The sequence below is a fragment of the Emys orbicularis genome, chromosome 12 (genome assembly GCF_028017835.1).
Source record: "Emys orbicularis isolate rEmyOrb1 chromosome 12, rEmyOrb1.hap1, whole genome shotgun sequence".
NCBI classification, from domain to species: Eukaryota; Metazoa; Chordata; order Testudines; family Emydidae; genus Emys; species Emys orbicularis.
The window spans coordinates 54,561,043-54,579,167 of NC_088694.1; the positions used below are offsets into that span (position 1 = coordinate 54,561,043).

At 47.8% G+C, this 18,125-nt stretch overlaps 1 gene segment (V, D, J or C); it reads right to left on the minus strand.

Annotated features, from left to right (window-relative positions):
- Window positions 1-13,891: 13,891 nt before the first annotated feature.
- On the minus strand, window positions 13,892-14,286 carry LOC135886426 (immunoglobulin lambda variable 1-47-like). The segment is given in 2 exon segments: window positions 13,892-14,214; window positions 14,268-14,286. Coding segments are annotated over 2 exon segments (342 nt in total).
- Window positions 14,287-18,125: the final 3,839 nt, after the last annotated feature.

Consider the following 18,125-nt stretch of genomic DNA (forward strand, 5'->3'; position numbering starts at 1 on the left):
GGGGTTTGTGGTGGATTCAATTTAAAAACCCAAACCGGAAGTTTTTCTAAAACAGCTGCTCTAGGAATTGTTTTGGGCCCGTGTTACACAGGAGGTCAGACTAAATGATCACAATGGTTCCTTCTGGCCTTGGAATCTATGCATCTAGTAATGAGGAGTTTTCTAACATTTCGCCCCCAAATAGAAGCTTGTTGTCTTCTGGTTTAATTGTGATTTGACTCCTGTAGACTTGGAACTGTAAATATAACCTCACTCTATCTATCAACAAATGTTACAATTTTGCATCACAATTTTAATCACATGTAACAAATTGGTATTTTTACAATTTATTTTTAAAAATACCCCCCAGAATATGCTGCTGGAAGGTGACTAACAGAGTTTCTGATTTAAATTCCTGCGTTTTGTACTTTTTAGTGTAAATTGTTCAATGAGCATTTTACATTGGGGTGTGTGCATGTAAGGAATAACTTGACATCCCCACAAGCACCCCGAAATGAGTCCTTTTAACAACGTAACAAGTCTTCTGAGGGACTCTCCTTCCAGCTTCAATAACCTCAGCTGCTACAAGGAAAGGGTTTTTTTGTACTGCTCTGCTAGGCGGCTCTGTCACTGTGCGCGCTGCAGGGCGCAGAGGTACACCGCTGTGTCTGCCAGCTCCAGGGGTTTGATTGTTAAAACAGTGGAGCTGTCGTCAGTCTGAGAAGAAAACCTCTTCTCGGCGAACTCTGCGGTATCACTGAGTTTGCTGTAGGACTTCGCTCCTCTCCAGAGAATGTACTGCGGGGCTCGGTTCGGATAATGACGGTACCAGTAGAGATAGATGCCACCAGAATAGTCCGTATTGTAAGAGCATGTGAGTGTCACCGCGTCTCCTTCTCCTCCAGACACTGCGGGTTCGCTGGGCTCGACCGAATCGCCCAGCCCAGTCCCTGCAAGAAGACAATCTCATGTAAGGACATCTTTCCAACTACACTTGGCCCATGGGTATGGCTCTAGGCGCACGGATGGGGATCAGAAGGAACCTACGTATCCCCGCTCCTAACTAATGAAGGTTAGGTGTAGGGATCAGGTTTGGGTTGAGGGGTTAGTATTAGAGTTAAGGATAAGGACAGTGTTAGAGTTTAGTGTAAAGGTAAAATGTAGCGTTTACCGCTAGGATTAGGATCGGGGTTTCAGGTAAGGATTTGGGATAGAGTAAAGATTAGGGCTCGGAAAAGAATTAGCGTCAAGGTTCCATTGTAGTTGGACGCCTAACTTCCTCCAAATACTTCGAAAATCCCACGGCATCATTTACCCAGGAGGTTAAATATCCAAATAATGAGAACACCACACGTCTCCATGATGTATCCCACAGCGACCAAGTCTGCGCCCTCAGATGTTGCTGCGAAGAGGGAAATAGGCAACTAATCTTCACGTCTCTGCAGATAGCGACAACTAAGGAAAGTTCAAGAGAACCCGGGCAGGACGAAGAGGGAGGGGGTTGGGTAACACCTTAGAGGTTCAGGAAACACGCTGCGTTCAGATTAGTGTGTAGATGACATTGTGCTGAGTTTGCAGGAAGAAGAATGGGTTTGTGGGTAAGGCTCATCTCCGGGTGCAGGGAGAGCTGGCTTCAGTTCCCACTTCTCCCTCTGGCTCCCTTGTGACCTTGATCAAGGCAATTAGCCAATCTCTTTTCTGGGTTTCCCTAGCTATAAAAATAATGTTTCTCTGCCCCAAATGTGGATTGTGACGATAAATATGTTGAGGTCCTCCGAAATTATTGTGGTGTTCTTCTAAGGAAATGGATACATTTATCAGGAATTAGGGTTGAGCTTTACAAAAGAAAAGTTTAATAGCATATTTTTTAAATTCTCAGTCCAAGTTCTTGAAATAATTGTTACTGTCTTTCTTCTATGGCTTTTGCTGTGATCATGATTAAAACCTCAAAATATAAAGAACATACAAGTGTTTTAAATGACAGGGTGTGTTTACATTTGTCACCAGCAGGTGACGCTGCTTTACCATTACTTTACCATAACCTGCACAGAACGCGTTACTATGTCCATGTATTATCGTCCATAGTTAAAAAGAACTAACAGTTTCATAAAACATCAGCCAGAAATGTAATTTTATCTTAAATTTGAACAGCGATATGTCTCTAGGGGAGTCCCAAACGTTAGCTATTCCCATCAACACGCACCTACATCTGCATATTTTAACAGTACATATTTCCCCATATTTTAAGTAATTTTCTGCAACAAATGAGTATTTTAATAGTATTATTTATCTATATCTTTTAATTCGCATTGTTTTATCCCTACTGTACCACAAATGGATATTTTCTTTCTTTCTTTCTTTCTTTCTTTCTTTCTTTCTTTCTTTCTTTCTTTCTTTCTTTCTTTCTTTCCACAAGTTGCCATAAATTGGTAATTTATAATATTTTAAGCTGTATAAACTGATGTGATATTTTACTAATTTTTAGTACAAATGTTGTTTGTTTATTTTAACTCATCAAACCCGTATATGACCCTTGGGAAGCTGATTTAAACTGATGACTTTTACAGCCTAATAGCTTTCTCTGACAGGATAACAAGCCCTGTGGATGGGGGAAAGCGTAGATGTGGTATATCTTGACTAAATTCAAAATGATCTGGACAAACTGGAGAAATGGTCTGAAGTAAATAGGATGAAATTCAATTAGGACAAATGCAAATTACTCCACTTAGGAAGGAACATTCAGTTGCACACAAACAAAATGAGAAATGACTGCCTAGGAAGGAATACTGCAGAACGTGATCTGGGAGTCATAGTGCATCACAAGCTAACCATGAGTCAACAGTGTAACACTGTTCCAAAAAAAAACAAAACAAAGCAAACATCATTCTGGGATGTATTAGCAGGCGTGTTGTAAGCAAGACACCAGAAGTAATTATTCTGTTCTACTGGAAGGCATCAACTGGAGTATTGTCTCTAGTTTCTGGACACCACATTTTGGGAAAGATGTGGAGAAATTGAAGAAAGTCCAGAGAAGAACAACAAAAATGATTAAAGGTCTAGAAAAGATGATTTATGAGGCAAGATTGAAAAAAAAATGGGTTTCTTTAGTCTGGAGAAGAGAAGTCTGAGAGGGGACATGATAACAGTTTTCAAGTAGAAGAAAGGATGTTATAAGGAGGAAGGTGAAAAATTGTTCCCATTAACCTCTGAGGGTTAATTGTTCCCATTAACCTCTGTGTCAAGAAGCAAGGAGATTAAATTCCAGCAAGATTATAGTTTAGATTGAACATTAAGGAAAAACTCCCCATCAGGGTCGTTAAGCACCGGAATAAATTGCCCAGGGAGGTTGTGGAATCTCCCTCATTGGAGGTTTTTAAGGCAGGTTGGGCAAACACCTGTCAGGGATTGTCTAGGAGATAATACTTAGTCCTGCTATGAGTGCAGGGAACTGGACTGGAAGTCAATTCCAGCCGACCATTCTGATTCTCCAGTGGTGTCATTTTAATGGAGCTGCTTAAACAATTTAAAGAAGCTAATGTCTGTGTTTTTAAATGAGTGGTCAGTCTCCTCAGGAGAGCTGCTGGGCAGATTTAATGTCTGCAGCCTCCAGCGATGTAGGGAAGAGAGGGTTTTTGTACAGCTCTGCTGTGAGGCTCTGTCACTGTGCCCTTGTCAGGACGCAGTAATACACCGCTGTGTCTGTCAGCTCCAGGGGTTTGATGGTTAAAACAATGGAGCTGTCATCAGCCAGGGAAGAAAACCTCTCCTGGGCAAAATCCGCAGTATGAGTGAAACTTTGAGAGAACACACGGTAGGGTTTGATTCGGATATTGATGGCACCAGTTCAGTTACACTGAAGCGGTACAGTTGGTATGGTAAGAACAGCGGAGGGTCACAGAGTATCCTTTAATTCCAGACTCTCGGGGTTCTTTGGACAGGACGGAGTCACCCAGCACAGCACCTGCAACAAGACCATCACATTGCAGGACATCCTCTCAGATGGGCTTGACCCATGGATGCAGCTCATGCCTGGGGGTTTCAAAGGACTCTAAGCCCTGGTCTACACTACGAGTTTAGGACGAATTTAGCAGCGTTAGATCGATTTAATCCTGCACCCGTCCACATGACGAAGCCATTTTTGTCGACTTAAAGGGCTCTTAAAATTGATTTCTGTAGTCCTCCCCAACAAGGGGATTAGTGCTGAATTCAACCCTGCTGGGTTGAATTTGGGGTAGTGTGGACGCAATTCAACGGTATTGGCCTCCGGGAGCTATCCCAGAGTGCTCCATTGTGACCGCTCTGGACAGCACTCTCAATTCAGCTGCACTGGACAGGTAGACAGGAAAAGCCCCGCGAACTTTTCAATTTCATTTCCTGTTTGGCCATCGTGGAGAGCTGATCAGCACAGGTGACTGTGGCGACGACACAGGAAAGGAAACAGAACGCCTGGTCTGTGGTAGTCAGAGAGCTTCACAAGCCTCCTGCAAAAAGCCTCCCAGGAAAACTTTTCCTGGGGTTTTTATTTCTTTCCTTACTCTGTTTACAACACTTCTCAGTGGTTAGATTCTTGCGCATAGAAGAGACATGCAGTGTACATCAACATAAGATAACAAACCCATCTCTTGTGCACGTGAACACCAGCTGCGAGGGAGACAATCAAATCAGCCAAGAAGTTTTCCCAAACACAGACGCTGGGTTGAAGGTCACTCCTGCCTCGTAGTTCCAGGGCAGTGTGCCGCACCTGTGAGCTGGTGATTTGGGAGCTATGCATTCCTACAGGTGACCATGCAGAACTCATCAGCACAGGTGACCATGGAGTCCCAGATTCACAAAAGAGCTCCAGCATGGACCGAACAGGAGGTACTGGATCTGATCGCTGTATGAGGAGATGAATCCATGCTATCAGAACTCCGTTCTAAAAGATGAAATGCCAAAACATTTGAAAAAATCTCCAAGGCCATGAAGGACAGAGGCTATAACAGGGACCTGCAGCAGTGCCGTGTGAAACTTAAGGAGCTGAGGCAAGCCTACCAAAGAACCAGAGAGGCAAACGGCCACTCCGGATCAGAGCCCCAGACATGCCGCTTCTATTCTGCCATTCTAGGGGGTGCCCCTACAACTACCCCAGACCTGTGCGTGGACTCCGTCAATGGATTCTCATGCAACAGGGATGCAGATTTTGGGGATGAGGAAGATGATGATGAGGAGGAGGAGGTTGAAGATAGCACACAGCAAGCAAGCGGAGAAACTGTTTTCCCCGACAGCCAGGAACTGTTTTTCACCCTGGATCTAGTACCCTTCCAACCCCCTGAAGTCGGGCACCCGGACCTAGAAGGCGGAGAAGGAACCTCTTGTGAGTGTACCTTTGTAAATATTGTACATGGTTTAAAAGCAAGTGTGTTCAATGATTCATTTGCCCTGAAGACTTGGGATGCACTCACGGCCAGTACAGCTACTGGAAAAGTCTGTTAACGTGTATGGGGATGGAGCGTAAATCCTCCAGGGACATCTCAATGAAGCTCTCCTGGATGTACTTCCAAAGCCTTTGCAAAAGGTTTCTGGGGAGGGCAGCCTTATTCCGTCCTCCATTACCACTCCAGGCCAGTAGCACATAGTCTGGAATCATTGCACAACAAAGCATGGCAGCGTATGGTCCCGGTGTTTGCTGGCATTCAAGCAACATCCCTTCTTTATCTCTCTCTGTTATCCTCAGGACAGTGATATCATTCATGGTCACCTGGTTGAAATAGGGGAATTTCATTAAGGGGACATTCAGAGGTGGTCGTTCATGCTGGGCTGTTTGCCTGTGGCTGAACAGAAATCATCCCCGCTGTGCGCCACACGGTGGGGGGAGGGGTGAAGCGATCATCCCAGAGAATAGGGTGGGGTGGAGGGGTTTAGTTGGGTTTGTGATGCACATTAACCTGAAAACCGCAGCCCCTCCTTTTAAATGGCCAACCCAACGGGTGCTTGGTATGGGACATGAGGGCACTGCTGTTTGAAACCATTCCCACATATTATGAAGGTTAAAGAAGCCAAAAGACTGTGGCTTACCATGTCTGCCTGCAAGCCGAATTCTGTTGCCCGCTGGCCCTGTATCTGTGATCTCTCACACCAAACCGGCAGGCCCTCAATATAAGAGGCAAAAAGTGACCTTAAAAGAAAGCACATGTGCTATGTAATGTTAACAGCTTGGTTCACCGTGAAAGAGTCTACCCATTGTTCTCTAAAACGTGTCTTTTTAAATACTACTCTCCCTTTTTTTTCTCCCACAGCTGCAAGTGTTTCAACGTTCCCCGTATTATCTCCATCTCAGAGGCTAGCAAAGATTAGAAAGTGAAAAAAATGCACTCGCGATGAAATGTTCTCTGAGTACACTGATATTCTACGGCATATTGCTGAGGTGCAGGATGGGCAGCAAGAGCACAGACCGCCGCTGCAGTCCCTGTGTAATGAACCTCCTTCCTCCCCAAGTTCCATAGCCTCCTCACCCAGACACCGAAGAACATGATGGTGTGGGGTGGGGGGGGGCTCTGGGCTCCCAACCACTCCACCCCAGAGGACTGCCCAAGCAACAGAAGGCTGGCATTCAATAAATACGTTTTGAAGCGCAGTGTGGCCTTGTCCTTCCCTTCTCCCCTCCTCCACCACCCCACCCGGTGCTTCCCTCCTCCCACACCCATCCCGGGCTACCTTGGCAGTTATCCCCCCATTCAGGACCGGCTCTAGGCACCAGCAAGGCAAGCACGTGCTTGGGGCGGCACATTTCCAGGGGCAGCATTCCGGCAGACGTCTTCAAAAATTCCAACATCAAGCCCCAGCTCTCCTCGGGCAACAAAGTGTCAACCAACTGCCTGGATGTGGCCGGCAGCAGCCCTCTGGGATCCTGCTACAATGTCTGCCTGACACCGGAGTCTGCCAAGAGCGACTTCATGTTCCTAAATCCCTACAGCAGGGATCGGCAACCTTTGGCACGCGGCTCCCCCGGGTAAGCACCCTGGAGGGCCGGGCCGGTTTGTTTACCTGCTGTGTCCGCAGGTTCGGACGATCGCGGCTCCACTGGCCGTGGTTTGCTGCTTCAGGCCAATGGGGGCTGCAGGAAGTAGCGCGGGCCAAGGGATGTGCTGGCCATGGCTTCTTGCAGCCCCCATTGGCCAGGAGTGGGGGGGCGGCCAAAATATTTTTTTGCTTGGATGGGGCAAAAAACCTAGAGCCAGCCCTGCCCCCTTTTTTGTGACGAATTAATAAAGAATGCATGATTTTGAAAAAGCAATGACTTTATTGACTCTGCAAGCGATGATCAAAGGCGTGAGCGCATTTGGCTTACAGGGAAGTAGAGTGAACCAAGGGGGGGGGGGGGGGGCGGTTCATCAAGGAGAAACAAACCTTCACACCGTAGCCTGGCCAGTCATGAAACTGGTTTTCAAAGTTTCTCTGATGCGCAGCGCGCCCTGCTGTACTCTTCTAACCGCCCTGGTGTCTGGCTGCATGTAATCAGCAGCCAGGTGATTTGCCTCAACGTCCCACCCCACCATAAATTTCTCTCCCTTACTCTCACAGAGATTGTGGAGCACACAGCAAGCAGCAATAACAATCGAATATTGGCTTCGCTGAGGTCTAAACAAGTCAGTAAACAGCGCCAGCGAGCTTTTAAACATCCAAAGGCACATTCTACCACCTTCCTGCACTTGCTCAGCCTATAGTTGAACAGCTCCTGACTACTGTCCAGGATGCCTGTGTATGGCTTCATAAGCCATGGCATTAAGGGGTAGGCTGGGTCCCCAAGGATAACTATAGGCATTTCAACATCCCCAATGGTTATTTTCTGGTATGGAAAGTAAATCCCTTTCTCCAGCTGTTCAAACAGACCAGAGTTCCTGAAGATGTGAGCATTATGCACCTTTCCCGGCCATCCCACGTTGATGTTGGTGAAACATCCCTTGTGATCCACCAGTGCTTGCAGCACCATTGAAAAGTACTGTCACGGACTCACAGATCATGCCCAGTCTTGGCCCTGTGCAGTCCGTGGGGGGGGGGGGGGTTCCCTTTTCAGTGAGACCGCCCTTTTCCCGAGGGTCCACTGTCTCTCATGGTTGGTCCCTTCACCTCCTGGAGCCACACCTCTCTTAGGCTTAGAACGCCTGTTTCTCACCATGGGCCCCCTCAGGGAGTCCACTTGCTCTGGACCCCCGGGGCCTCCACCCCCCGAAGGGGATGATGCAAACCTGTTCTCTAACCTGGAGCTACTCTCAGACAGCATAAAACAGGAGGGTTTATTGAGAGATGAACACAACACAGGAAACTCTCCGGCCTCAGGCCTGGCCTCCCTCAGCCCAGCACATCCCAGTCTCCCCTGCATCCAGGTGGGCTCTGCCTGCTCCCCCTCTCCAGCCCAGAGCCCCCCTGCTTCCCAGCTGGTCATCTGATATCACCGGCCCCAAGCCCCACCCCTGTCCATTGTCTTCTCTCCAGGTAAACAGGGTCATAAACCGGTCACATGGACCTCCTCTCCTCGCTTCTGTCCTCTGGCCCCCTCTGGCTGGAACCAGCTGGTTAGGTCACTGGGGTCCTCTCTTCTCAGCCCATTGTCTTCCCACTGGCCAGAAGTGGCTGTGACTCCTGAGCTGGGTCTCTGGGTCATCAGGTCACCAGTCACTGGGGTATCCATTCTCCAGGTCATTGGACGGGTCCCAAGTCCCCTCTCCGGGCCTCTGTAACAACAAACTTCCTCTCCTCTCACCTCGTTAAACCAGTAACACCCAGGGAAACTGAGTCTCACCTGCTCTGCTTGCAAACCATTGGAAAACCACAGAAAAACAAGAAAATCCCCCACTTCATCACAAGTACCCCTTTTGGTTTATGTACTGGCTGCCTTGGTGGTCCGGTGCCAAGATAAGGATATGCGTTCCGTCTATCGCCCCACCACAGTTAGGGAATCCGATTGCAGCAAAGCCATCCACTATGACCTGCACATTTCCCAGAGTCACTACCCTTGATAGCAGCAGCTCAGTGATTGCGTTGGCTACTTGGATCACAGCAGCCCCACAGTAGATTTGCCGACTGAAAATTGATTCCCAACTGACCGGTAACTGTCTGGCATTGCAAGCTTCCAGAGGGCTATCGCCACTCACTTGTGAGTTGTGAGGGCTGCTCTCATCTTGGTATTCTGGCACTTCAGGGCAGGGGAAAGCAAGTCACAAAGTTCCATGAAAGTTCCCTTACGCATGCAAAAGTTTCGCAGCCACTGGGAATCATCCCAGACCTGCAACACTATGCGGTTCCACCAGTCTGTGCTTGTTTCCCGGGCCGAGAATCAGCATTCCATGGCATGAGTCTGCCCCATTGCCACCAGGATGGCCAAATTGCCGGGGCCCGTGCTTTGAGAGAAGTCTGTGTCCATGTCCTCATCACTCACGTCACCGTGCTGTTGTCGCCTCCTCGCCTGCTTTTGGAGGTTCTGGTGCTGCATACACTGTAGGATAATTTGCATGGTGTTTACAGTGCTCATAACTGCCGGGCGATCTGAGCTGGCTCCATGCTTGCTGTGCTATGGCGTCTGCGTGGAAAAAAGGTGCTAAACGATTCTCAGCCGTTGCTCTCACTGAGGGGGGCGGGGGCGACTGACGACATGGCTTACAGGGTTGGCTTACTGTACTGTTCCCATAGTCTCTGCCGCCCATTGAAATTCTGGGTTGTGCTCCCAGTGCCTGTTGGGGCAAAAAAATTGTCGTGGGTGGTTCTGGGTACATGTCATCAGCCTCCCCCTCCCCCTCCCATGAAAGCAATGGGAAAAAAACGTTTCTCACCTTTTTTCCTGGATTATCAATGCAGACATGTCTCCTGGCTGCTGCTGGCAGACGCGGTACTGCAGTGCTACACAGCAGCATCCCCTTGCCTTGCCCTGTTGATGGCATACAGTACAATATGACTGCTAACCGTCATCATCGTCCCATGGGTGCTCCTGGCCATGCCAGCTGGAGGCTTCTGCCTCAGGCTGCTCTCCCAGTCAGCAGCACTGCGCGGTCACACCTACCCCAGCCTGCCCCTTGCTCCCATGGCACATGAAGCCTGGACAGTAGTAAGGAACAGTTCAACTATAGGCTGAGAAAGTGCAGAATGGTGGTTCATTCTACTTCCCTGTAAGCCAACCACCCTCCCCACCCCCCTTTGATCTTGCAGAGGCAATAAAGTCATTGTTTCAAATTCATGCATTCTTTATTAATTCATCACATAAATCGGGGGATAACTGCCAAGGTAGCCCAGGAGGGGTGGGGGAGGAGGGAAGCACAGGGGTGGGGTAGTTGTAGGGGCACCCCCTAGAATGGCATGTAGCTCATCATAGAAGCGGGATGTCTGGGGCTCTGATCCCAAGTGGCCGTTTGCCTCTCTGGTTCTTTGGTAGGCTTTCCTGATATTCCAGGCAGGACTGAATCTCCATTAGACAAAACTTAAAAAAGGGAATGACCTGGGGTGACTCCCATTTATGTCCAGGTGCCCCTGACTGACCTCATCGAGACTGGCTAGGAGCACCCATGTCTGCCCAGGCACCCCTGACCATCCTCACCAAGGCTGGCCAGGAGGAAACAGGAGATAGCAGCAGATGGTACAATACGGCTGCTAACCGTCTTTGCTAACTTGCAAATGCAAGGCGCTGCTGCTGTGTAGCAATGCAATACCGGGTCTGTCAGCAGCACCCAGGAGACGTAGGGTGACAGTGAGATGAGCGGGCTCCATGCTTGCCATGGTATGTCGCCTTCTGCACGGGTAACTGAGGAAAAAAGATGAGAAATGATTGTTTGCCGTTGCTTTCATGGAGGGAGGGAGGGGGAGGCCTGACGACATGTACCCAGAACCACCCGCGACAATGTTTTTGCCCCATCAGGCATTGGGAGCTCAAACCAGAATTCCAATGGGCGGCAGAGACTGTGGGAACTGTGGGATAGCTACCACAGTGCAACACTCTGAAAGTCAATGCTAGCCTCGGTACTGTGCATACACTCTGCCGACTTAATGGTCTTAAAGGTCTTAAGTGGGGACACACACAATTGACTGTATAAAATCGATTTATAAAAAATAGACTTTATTAAATTGACCTAATTTCGTAGTGTAGACATACAAAGATTTAGGTGCTCTACAGGAATTGAATTAGGGTGAGTGTTATATGTGCGATCAATGTCAGGGTTTGGTTTAGGGCTACCATTTAGTCTGGGGTTACCGATAGAGATAATGTTGAATGAAATTTAAGAGTCTTAAACTCTCTCAAACTTCTTGGAAAATCCCCACCCAATTACCTAGACGAGTCAACACTGAAAGGGTGAGAAGAAAACGTCTCCATGGCTTGTCCTAGACCTAGAGCGACCCAGTCTGACCCCCTCCGACGCTGCTGCAAAAAGGAAAATTTCACTTCGCTGAAGGACCGTCACAAACCAGCGGAGAGGGAGGAGTTTGAGCAACTGGTTCCTGACCCGAGTCACTCGCTGCGGTTCAGGGGGTGGTCTGCAGCTGGAGCTGTGAGGCTCGTGGGAGCGATGGGGTTAATATAGGCTCAGGATTCCATGGTCCAAGTCCCAGCTCCGCCCCGGGTGACCTCGGGCAAGTCAGCCAATATGTTTGTGCTTCTCTCCCCGTCTGTAAATAGGAGATAATTATATGGCAGCTCTACCGCGCCTGTTGTTAATGATGGAGCTAAGATATGATTGCTAGAGGGGGTCATATATTCATATACCTTTATTAGCCATAATTGCTAACATTTTCAAATAGAATTTTTTAAATTCCTAAATCCATTGGCCTCCATTTTAAATCCCAGCTGTCCCCAGATGGCAGATTTATCCCACACCACTTCGCACCTCTCCGGAGCATGCGCTGCCGGGTGTGGTTCGGATACCGACGGTGCCAGTAAAGACAGAAGTCAGTATTGCTGGTATTGCACGAGCATATGAGTGTCACAGTGTCTCCTTCTTCTCCAGGCACCCGAGTGCCTCGGACCGGACTGAGTCAGCCAACCCAGCACCTGCCAAAAAACAGTCAAATCCCAGAACTCATTTCAACTGCACTTGACACACTGAACCGGTTCTAAATGCATTCCGGTCTAAAACGCGGAATTTCAAAAAACGCGTAAGCCATTTACGCTCCTAATTGAGTAAAACTCAAGTTCACGGCTAAGGTTAGGGTTGGAGTGTGGTTTGGGGTGAGGGCTGAGGGTTAGGGAAGGTATTTGGAGCTAGGTTTATTGTTAGGGTTCGGGACCAATGGGAGTTGGGCTCCTAAATTTCTCAGAAAAAAATTGAACATTCAGCCTTTTTACCCAGCTGCTTAAACAGCCAAACAAAGGGAAGAAAACACGTCTCCATGATTCTCTTCCAGCGACCAAAATTTGACGATCAAGGATTCTGCTCCGAAGGGGAATATAAACTTCACCTCTAAAAAGGCAGCTCCAACGGCGGAGGATTTATCAGCAGCCAGCCTAGTGGGACAATGGAGCGGTTTAGGAAACTCAGAACAGACGCAGAAAACACACTGGTTTCAGGTTCGTCTGCAGCTGACCTGGCGCTGAGACTTAGAAAGTAAGGATGATGCTGTGGATAACAATCTAGTCTTAGACACAGATAGGGCTTCAGTTCCCAGATCTGTCACAGACTACTAGTGTGAATTTGGCAAGCCAATTAATCTCTCTCTGCGTCAATTTCCCTATCTGTGAAAGAGACATCTTAATATTTCTCTACCTCACATGTGGATATTATTGTGATGGCAGGCACAGAAAAATATATATTCATCAGGAACGACGGTTTATAAGAGATAAATTTAATGGTACTTCCTTGCCTAACTCCCTAGGCTCCTCTGAAATTACCATCTACACTTTCTAGATGAATACTTCCCCCCTCCCCTTTTTACCGTTTAAAAAAACTAAAACAAAGGAAACATGGGACAATTTTGAATGATAAAATACATTCATTTTTCTCACCACTAGGTAGCACTGCTCGCCTACTGTATTTCCACAACTTGCAAAGTCAGCCTCTCTGTAATCGTGGTTTTTTTTTAAGTTATACAAGTTATCTATCTAATCACGCACAAATATAATTTAATTTGATGTTTGAATAGAGATGAGATTCTGGTCCATTTGAAACAGGTAGTTATCCCATTCTTTGCCCAACCACAAATAAGTATATTTTTACTGCGATAGTTTTCTTCCACACAGGGCCGGCTCCGGGGTTTTGGCCGCCCCAAGAAGCCAAAAAAAAAAAAAAAGCCGCGATCGCGATCTGCGGCGGCAATTCGGCGGGAGGTCCTTCGCTCCCAGGTGGAGTGAGGGACACTCCGCCAAATTGCCGCCGAATACCTGGACGCGCCTCCCTTCTCCGGACCTGCCGCCCCAAGCACCTGCTTGACAAGCTGGTGCCTGGAGCCAGCCCTGCTTCCACATATGTCAATAATTTGAGGATTTCACCTATAGGATTTCTTATAAACTGCCCCAGTATATACTGAGAAAATATTCCTACGATGTTTCGTGACATAGCCAATGCACTGTGTATTCTGCAAGGGTGATATTTTAATGGAGCTGTTTGAATAAGGATTTGAGGTCTGGGAGGAGTAACTTGAACCCAACATTCAGCTCTCTAACAGCGTATCAAGTCCCCCGAGGGGCGCTGATTCCCGCCTCAATGTTTTTCACTTCTGTTTGCAGCAAGGAAAGGAGGGTTTTGTACAGCTCTGCTCCGTGGCTCTGTCACGGTGCTTTCTGCAGGGCGCAGTAATACACCGCGGTGTCTCCCAGCACCAGGGCTGTGATGTTTAAAACTGTGGAGCTCATCAGCTTGGGACTCTCAACATATATTCTTGTAGTCAGCATTAATCTCTGAAAATCTAGTGCAGCGGGGCTTGGAGGGTTTTTGTACGGCTCTCCTATGTGGTTCTGTCACGGTGCCAGACGCAGGGCGCAGAGATACACCGCGGTGTCTGTCGGCTCCAGGGCTGCGATGTTCAGAACTGTGGAGCTGTCATCAGCCTGGGAAGAAAACTTCCCCTTGGCGAAACCTGCGCTATGGCTCTGACCTCTGGCCTGCTTCACTCCTCTCCGGAGAATGTACTGCGGGGCTTGGCCGGGAAACTGGCGGTACCAGTAGAGATAGACGTAGCCTGTAGAGCTGGTATCATAGGAACAAGTGAGGGTCACAGCGTCTCCTTCTCTCCCAGAGAGGTGGGGTTCCCTGGACTGGACCGAGTCCCCCAGCGCAGCACCTGCAACAAAACAATCCAATTGGAGGACATCATTTCACCTGTACCAGACTCACCATGCGGTTCCAGGTGCATTGCCGTGTGAGACTTGCAATTTCGAGGAACGTTAAAGGTTTAGGCGCCCGACGGGGATTACATTAGATTTAGGGCTGGACTAGAGGTAAGGGTTTGGCATTGAAGTTCGATTTGGGGTAAGCTTTGGAGTTTAGGGTCATGTTGAGAGTCAGGGTTCCAGATAAGGTTGAATGCTGGTGGGAATTTTAACTTCCTTAGACCCCTCAGAAACCCCAGCCTGTTTACCTAGGTGATTAAATAGCCAAATGCTGAATATATAATATGGCGCCATGATTTTTTTCCTGTTGTGACTAAGTGGAACGATCCAGATACCGCTGCTAAGAAGAATCTAAACTTCAGGGCTCTGCAATCACCTACAACTGAGGAAGGTTCATCAGCATCCGGCCTAGTGGAGGCGGGAGGGGGTTTGGGAAACTCGTAACAGACACAGGAAACGCGGTGAGTTCTGCTGAGTCTGCAGCTGACAACGTGGTGACATTGAGGTGAGAAGAACGAGTCGGTGATGAAGGCTCTGGGCTGGGATACAGGAGACCTGGCATCGGTCCCCAGGTCTGCTACAGGCAAGCCAGTTAATATCTCTGTGACTCTCTTTCCCTACCCGTACAAGAGAGATGGACATGTTTCTCTCCCTCACTGGGGCATTGCGAGGATAGATAGCTCGAAGCGCTCCGGTATCATTCCGAAGAAGAAGCACACAAGTAAGTAGATTTTAATAATGAAATCTGGAATTTTCAAAACATAAGTTCAATGAGAGTTGAATGCCTAACTCACTTAGATTCCTGCCACATTCGTACAAATATCATTTTAATATTAGTTTATCTTTTTCTACAAGAGTGAGCGGGTCTCTCTCTCTCTCTATCCCTCCCTCTCTCTCCTCCTTGTTAAAATACATTTTACCAAATAGTTCTCAATGATCAAACCTCCGTTTCCCCCAAATAAACATAGAGAACATTGCTTTAATCCTGCACATTATTTAAAAGTAATACATGGGAACAATAGTACTCTAGCAAACCACTCTAGCATACAAGATTTGTTTTATGGTTTAATAGTGATCTGACTCTGTGACAGTTGGGACATGTAACTTAACCCCACTATACCCATCCAAAACTGAGAATATTTTATTAAAATATCCCACCCAAATTTTAACACATAGTTCGTGACAATTGGAATTTTTTTACATTGCCTTTTTTTTTTTTTTTTTTTACAATTAGACCAGTGTAAACACAGAAACTAATTCCCCGGCTATTTTCATCCCGTTTATATTCTCCAAGGGCGATATTATAATACAACTATTTATAGCTCTATAAAATTGATAGAAGTCTATAAAATCACGACTGGAGTTGAGAAAGTAAATAAAGAAGTGTTATCTACTCCTCATAACACACGAACTAGGGGGTCACGAAATGAAATTAATAGGTAGCAGATTTAAAACAAAAAATGAAGTATTTATTCACACAACCCACAGTCAACCTGTGGAACTCCTTGCCAAAGGATGTTGTGAAGTCCAAGACTATAACAGGGTTCAAAAAAGAACTAGATAAGTTCATGGAGGACAGGTCCATCAATGGCAATTATCCAGGCTGGGCAGGGATGGTGTCCCTAACCTCTGTTTGTCAGAAGCTGGGAATGAGCGACAGGGGATGGATCACTTGATGATAATCTGTTCTGTTCATTCCAGGGCCGGCTCCATGTTTTCTGCCGCCCCATGCAGCGGGGGGGGGGGGGGGGGGGGAACGGATCGGCGGCATTTCGGCAGCAGCTCAATCGCGCTGCTCCATTCTTAGGCGGCGGGTCCTTCACTCCCTCTCTTCCTCTTCCGCGGAACTTTGGTGGCAGCTCAAAGAGGAAGGGAGGGACTGAGGGACCCGCTGAAAAATTCCCGCCGAAGACCGGACATGCAGCCTCAAGAGTGGCTGGACTGCCGCCCATTTGTATTAGCCGCCTCAAGCACCTGCTTCCTTAGCTGGTGCCTGGAGCCGGTCCTGGTTCATTCCCTCTGGGGCACCTGTCATTGGCCACTGTCGGAAGGCAGGATACAGAGCTAGATGGACCTTTGATCTGACCCAGAATGGCCGTTTTCTTACGTTCGTATGTTTGCACAGGAATTTGCTTTTGGGAGGAATCAGAAGGAATATCTTGACACCAACAAAACTATTCCTAATTATGAGTTTCTTAACAGGAGAACAAATCTGCCAAGGGCCCCTATGTCCAGCCTCAGTGTGTGTGTGCCTAACCTCAGCTGCAGCAAGCCTGGGAGGGTTTTTGTACAGCTCTGGCATGTGGCTCTGTCACTGTGCGCGCTGCAGGGCGCAGAGATACACCGCGGTGTCTGCCAGCTCCAGGGCTGTGATGGTTAAAACCGTTGAGCTGTCATCAGCCTGGGAAGAAAACCTCTGCTGGGCGAATTCTGCAGTATCGCTCTGACCTCTGGCCTGCTTCACTCCTCTCCAGAGAATGTACTGCGGGGCTTGGCCGGGAAACTGACGGTACCAGAAGAGATACACGTAACCGGTAGAGCTGGTATCATAAGAACAAGTGAGGGTCACAGCGTCTCCTTCTCTTCCAGAGAGGTGGGGTTCCCTGGACTGGACCGAGTCCCCCAGCGCAGCACCTGCAACAAAACAATCCAATTTAAGGACATCATTTCACCTGCACCTGACCCGCAGAGGCGGCTCCAGATGCATTGCGGTGTAAGGCTCGAAATTTCGAGAAACCATATGGGATTTAGGCGCCCGACGGCCATTAAATGAAGGTTAGGGCTAGACTAAAGGAAAAGGTTTTGGCATTGCCTTTAGATTTAGGGTTAGCTGTAGGGTTTAGGGTCAGGTGGACAGTCAGGGTTCCATATAGGGTTGAATGGTAGTAGGACTTATAACTTCCAGTCTGTTTACCTAGATTACTAAATAGCCAAATGCTGAATATATAATAAGTCTCCATGATTTTTTCCTATTGTGACTAAATGGGAGGCACCAAATACCGCTGCTAAGAGGACTCTAAACTTCAGGGCTCTGCAGGCAGCTACAACTAAGTGGGGAAGGTTCATCAGCATCCGGCCTAGTGGAGGCGGGAGGGGGGTTGGGAAACTCGTAACAGACACAGGAAAGCGGTGAGTTCTGCTGAGCCTGCAGCTGACAAAGTGGTGACATTGAGGTGAGAAGAATGAACCAGTCATTCAGACTCTGGGCTGGGATACAGGAGACCTGGCAGTGGCTTCGGTTCCCAGATCTGCTACGACACCCCTCTATGACCTTGGGCGAAACAATTAATATCTCTGTAACGCCCTTTCCGTACCTGTGCAAGGGAGATGGTCTTGTTTCTCTCCCTGTCCGGGGAACCGTGAGGATATATCTTGAGGCACTCAGATATCATTCGGAAGAAGACTATACAAGTAACCAGACGTTTAACAATGAAATCTGGAAATTTCAAAGGAGGAATTCAGAGAGAGGGGAGAGGTACCTAACTCCCTTAGATTCCTTTGAAATCCCCAGCCACGTTTTTAGAAAAAGTGGATCTAGTGTCCTTAGATTTTCAGAAAGCCTTTGATAAGGTCCCTCAGCAAGGACTCTTAAGCAAAGTAAACTGCCATTGGATAAGAGGGAAGGTCCTCTCATGATTCGGTAACTGGTTAAAAGATAGGAAACAAAGGGTAGGAATAAATGGTCAGTTTTCAGACTGGAGAGAAATAAATAGTGGTGTCCCCCAGGGTCTGTTCTGGGACCAGTCCGATTCAACATATTCATAAATGATCTGGAAAAAGGGGTAAACAGTGAGGTGGCAACATTTTCAGATGATACAAAACTACTCAAGATAGATAAGTCCCAAGGAAACTGCAAAGCCCT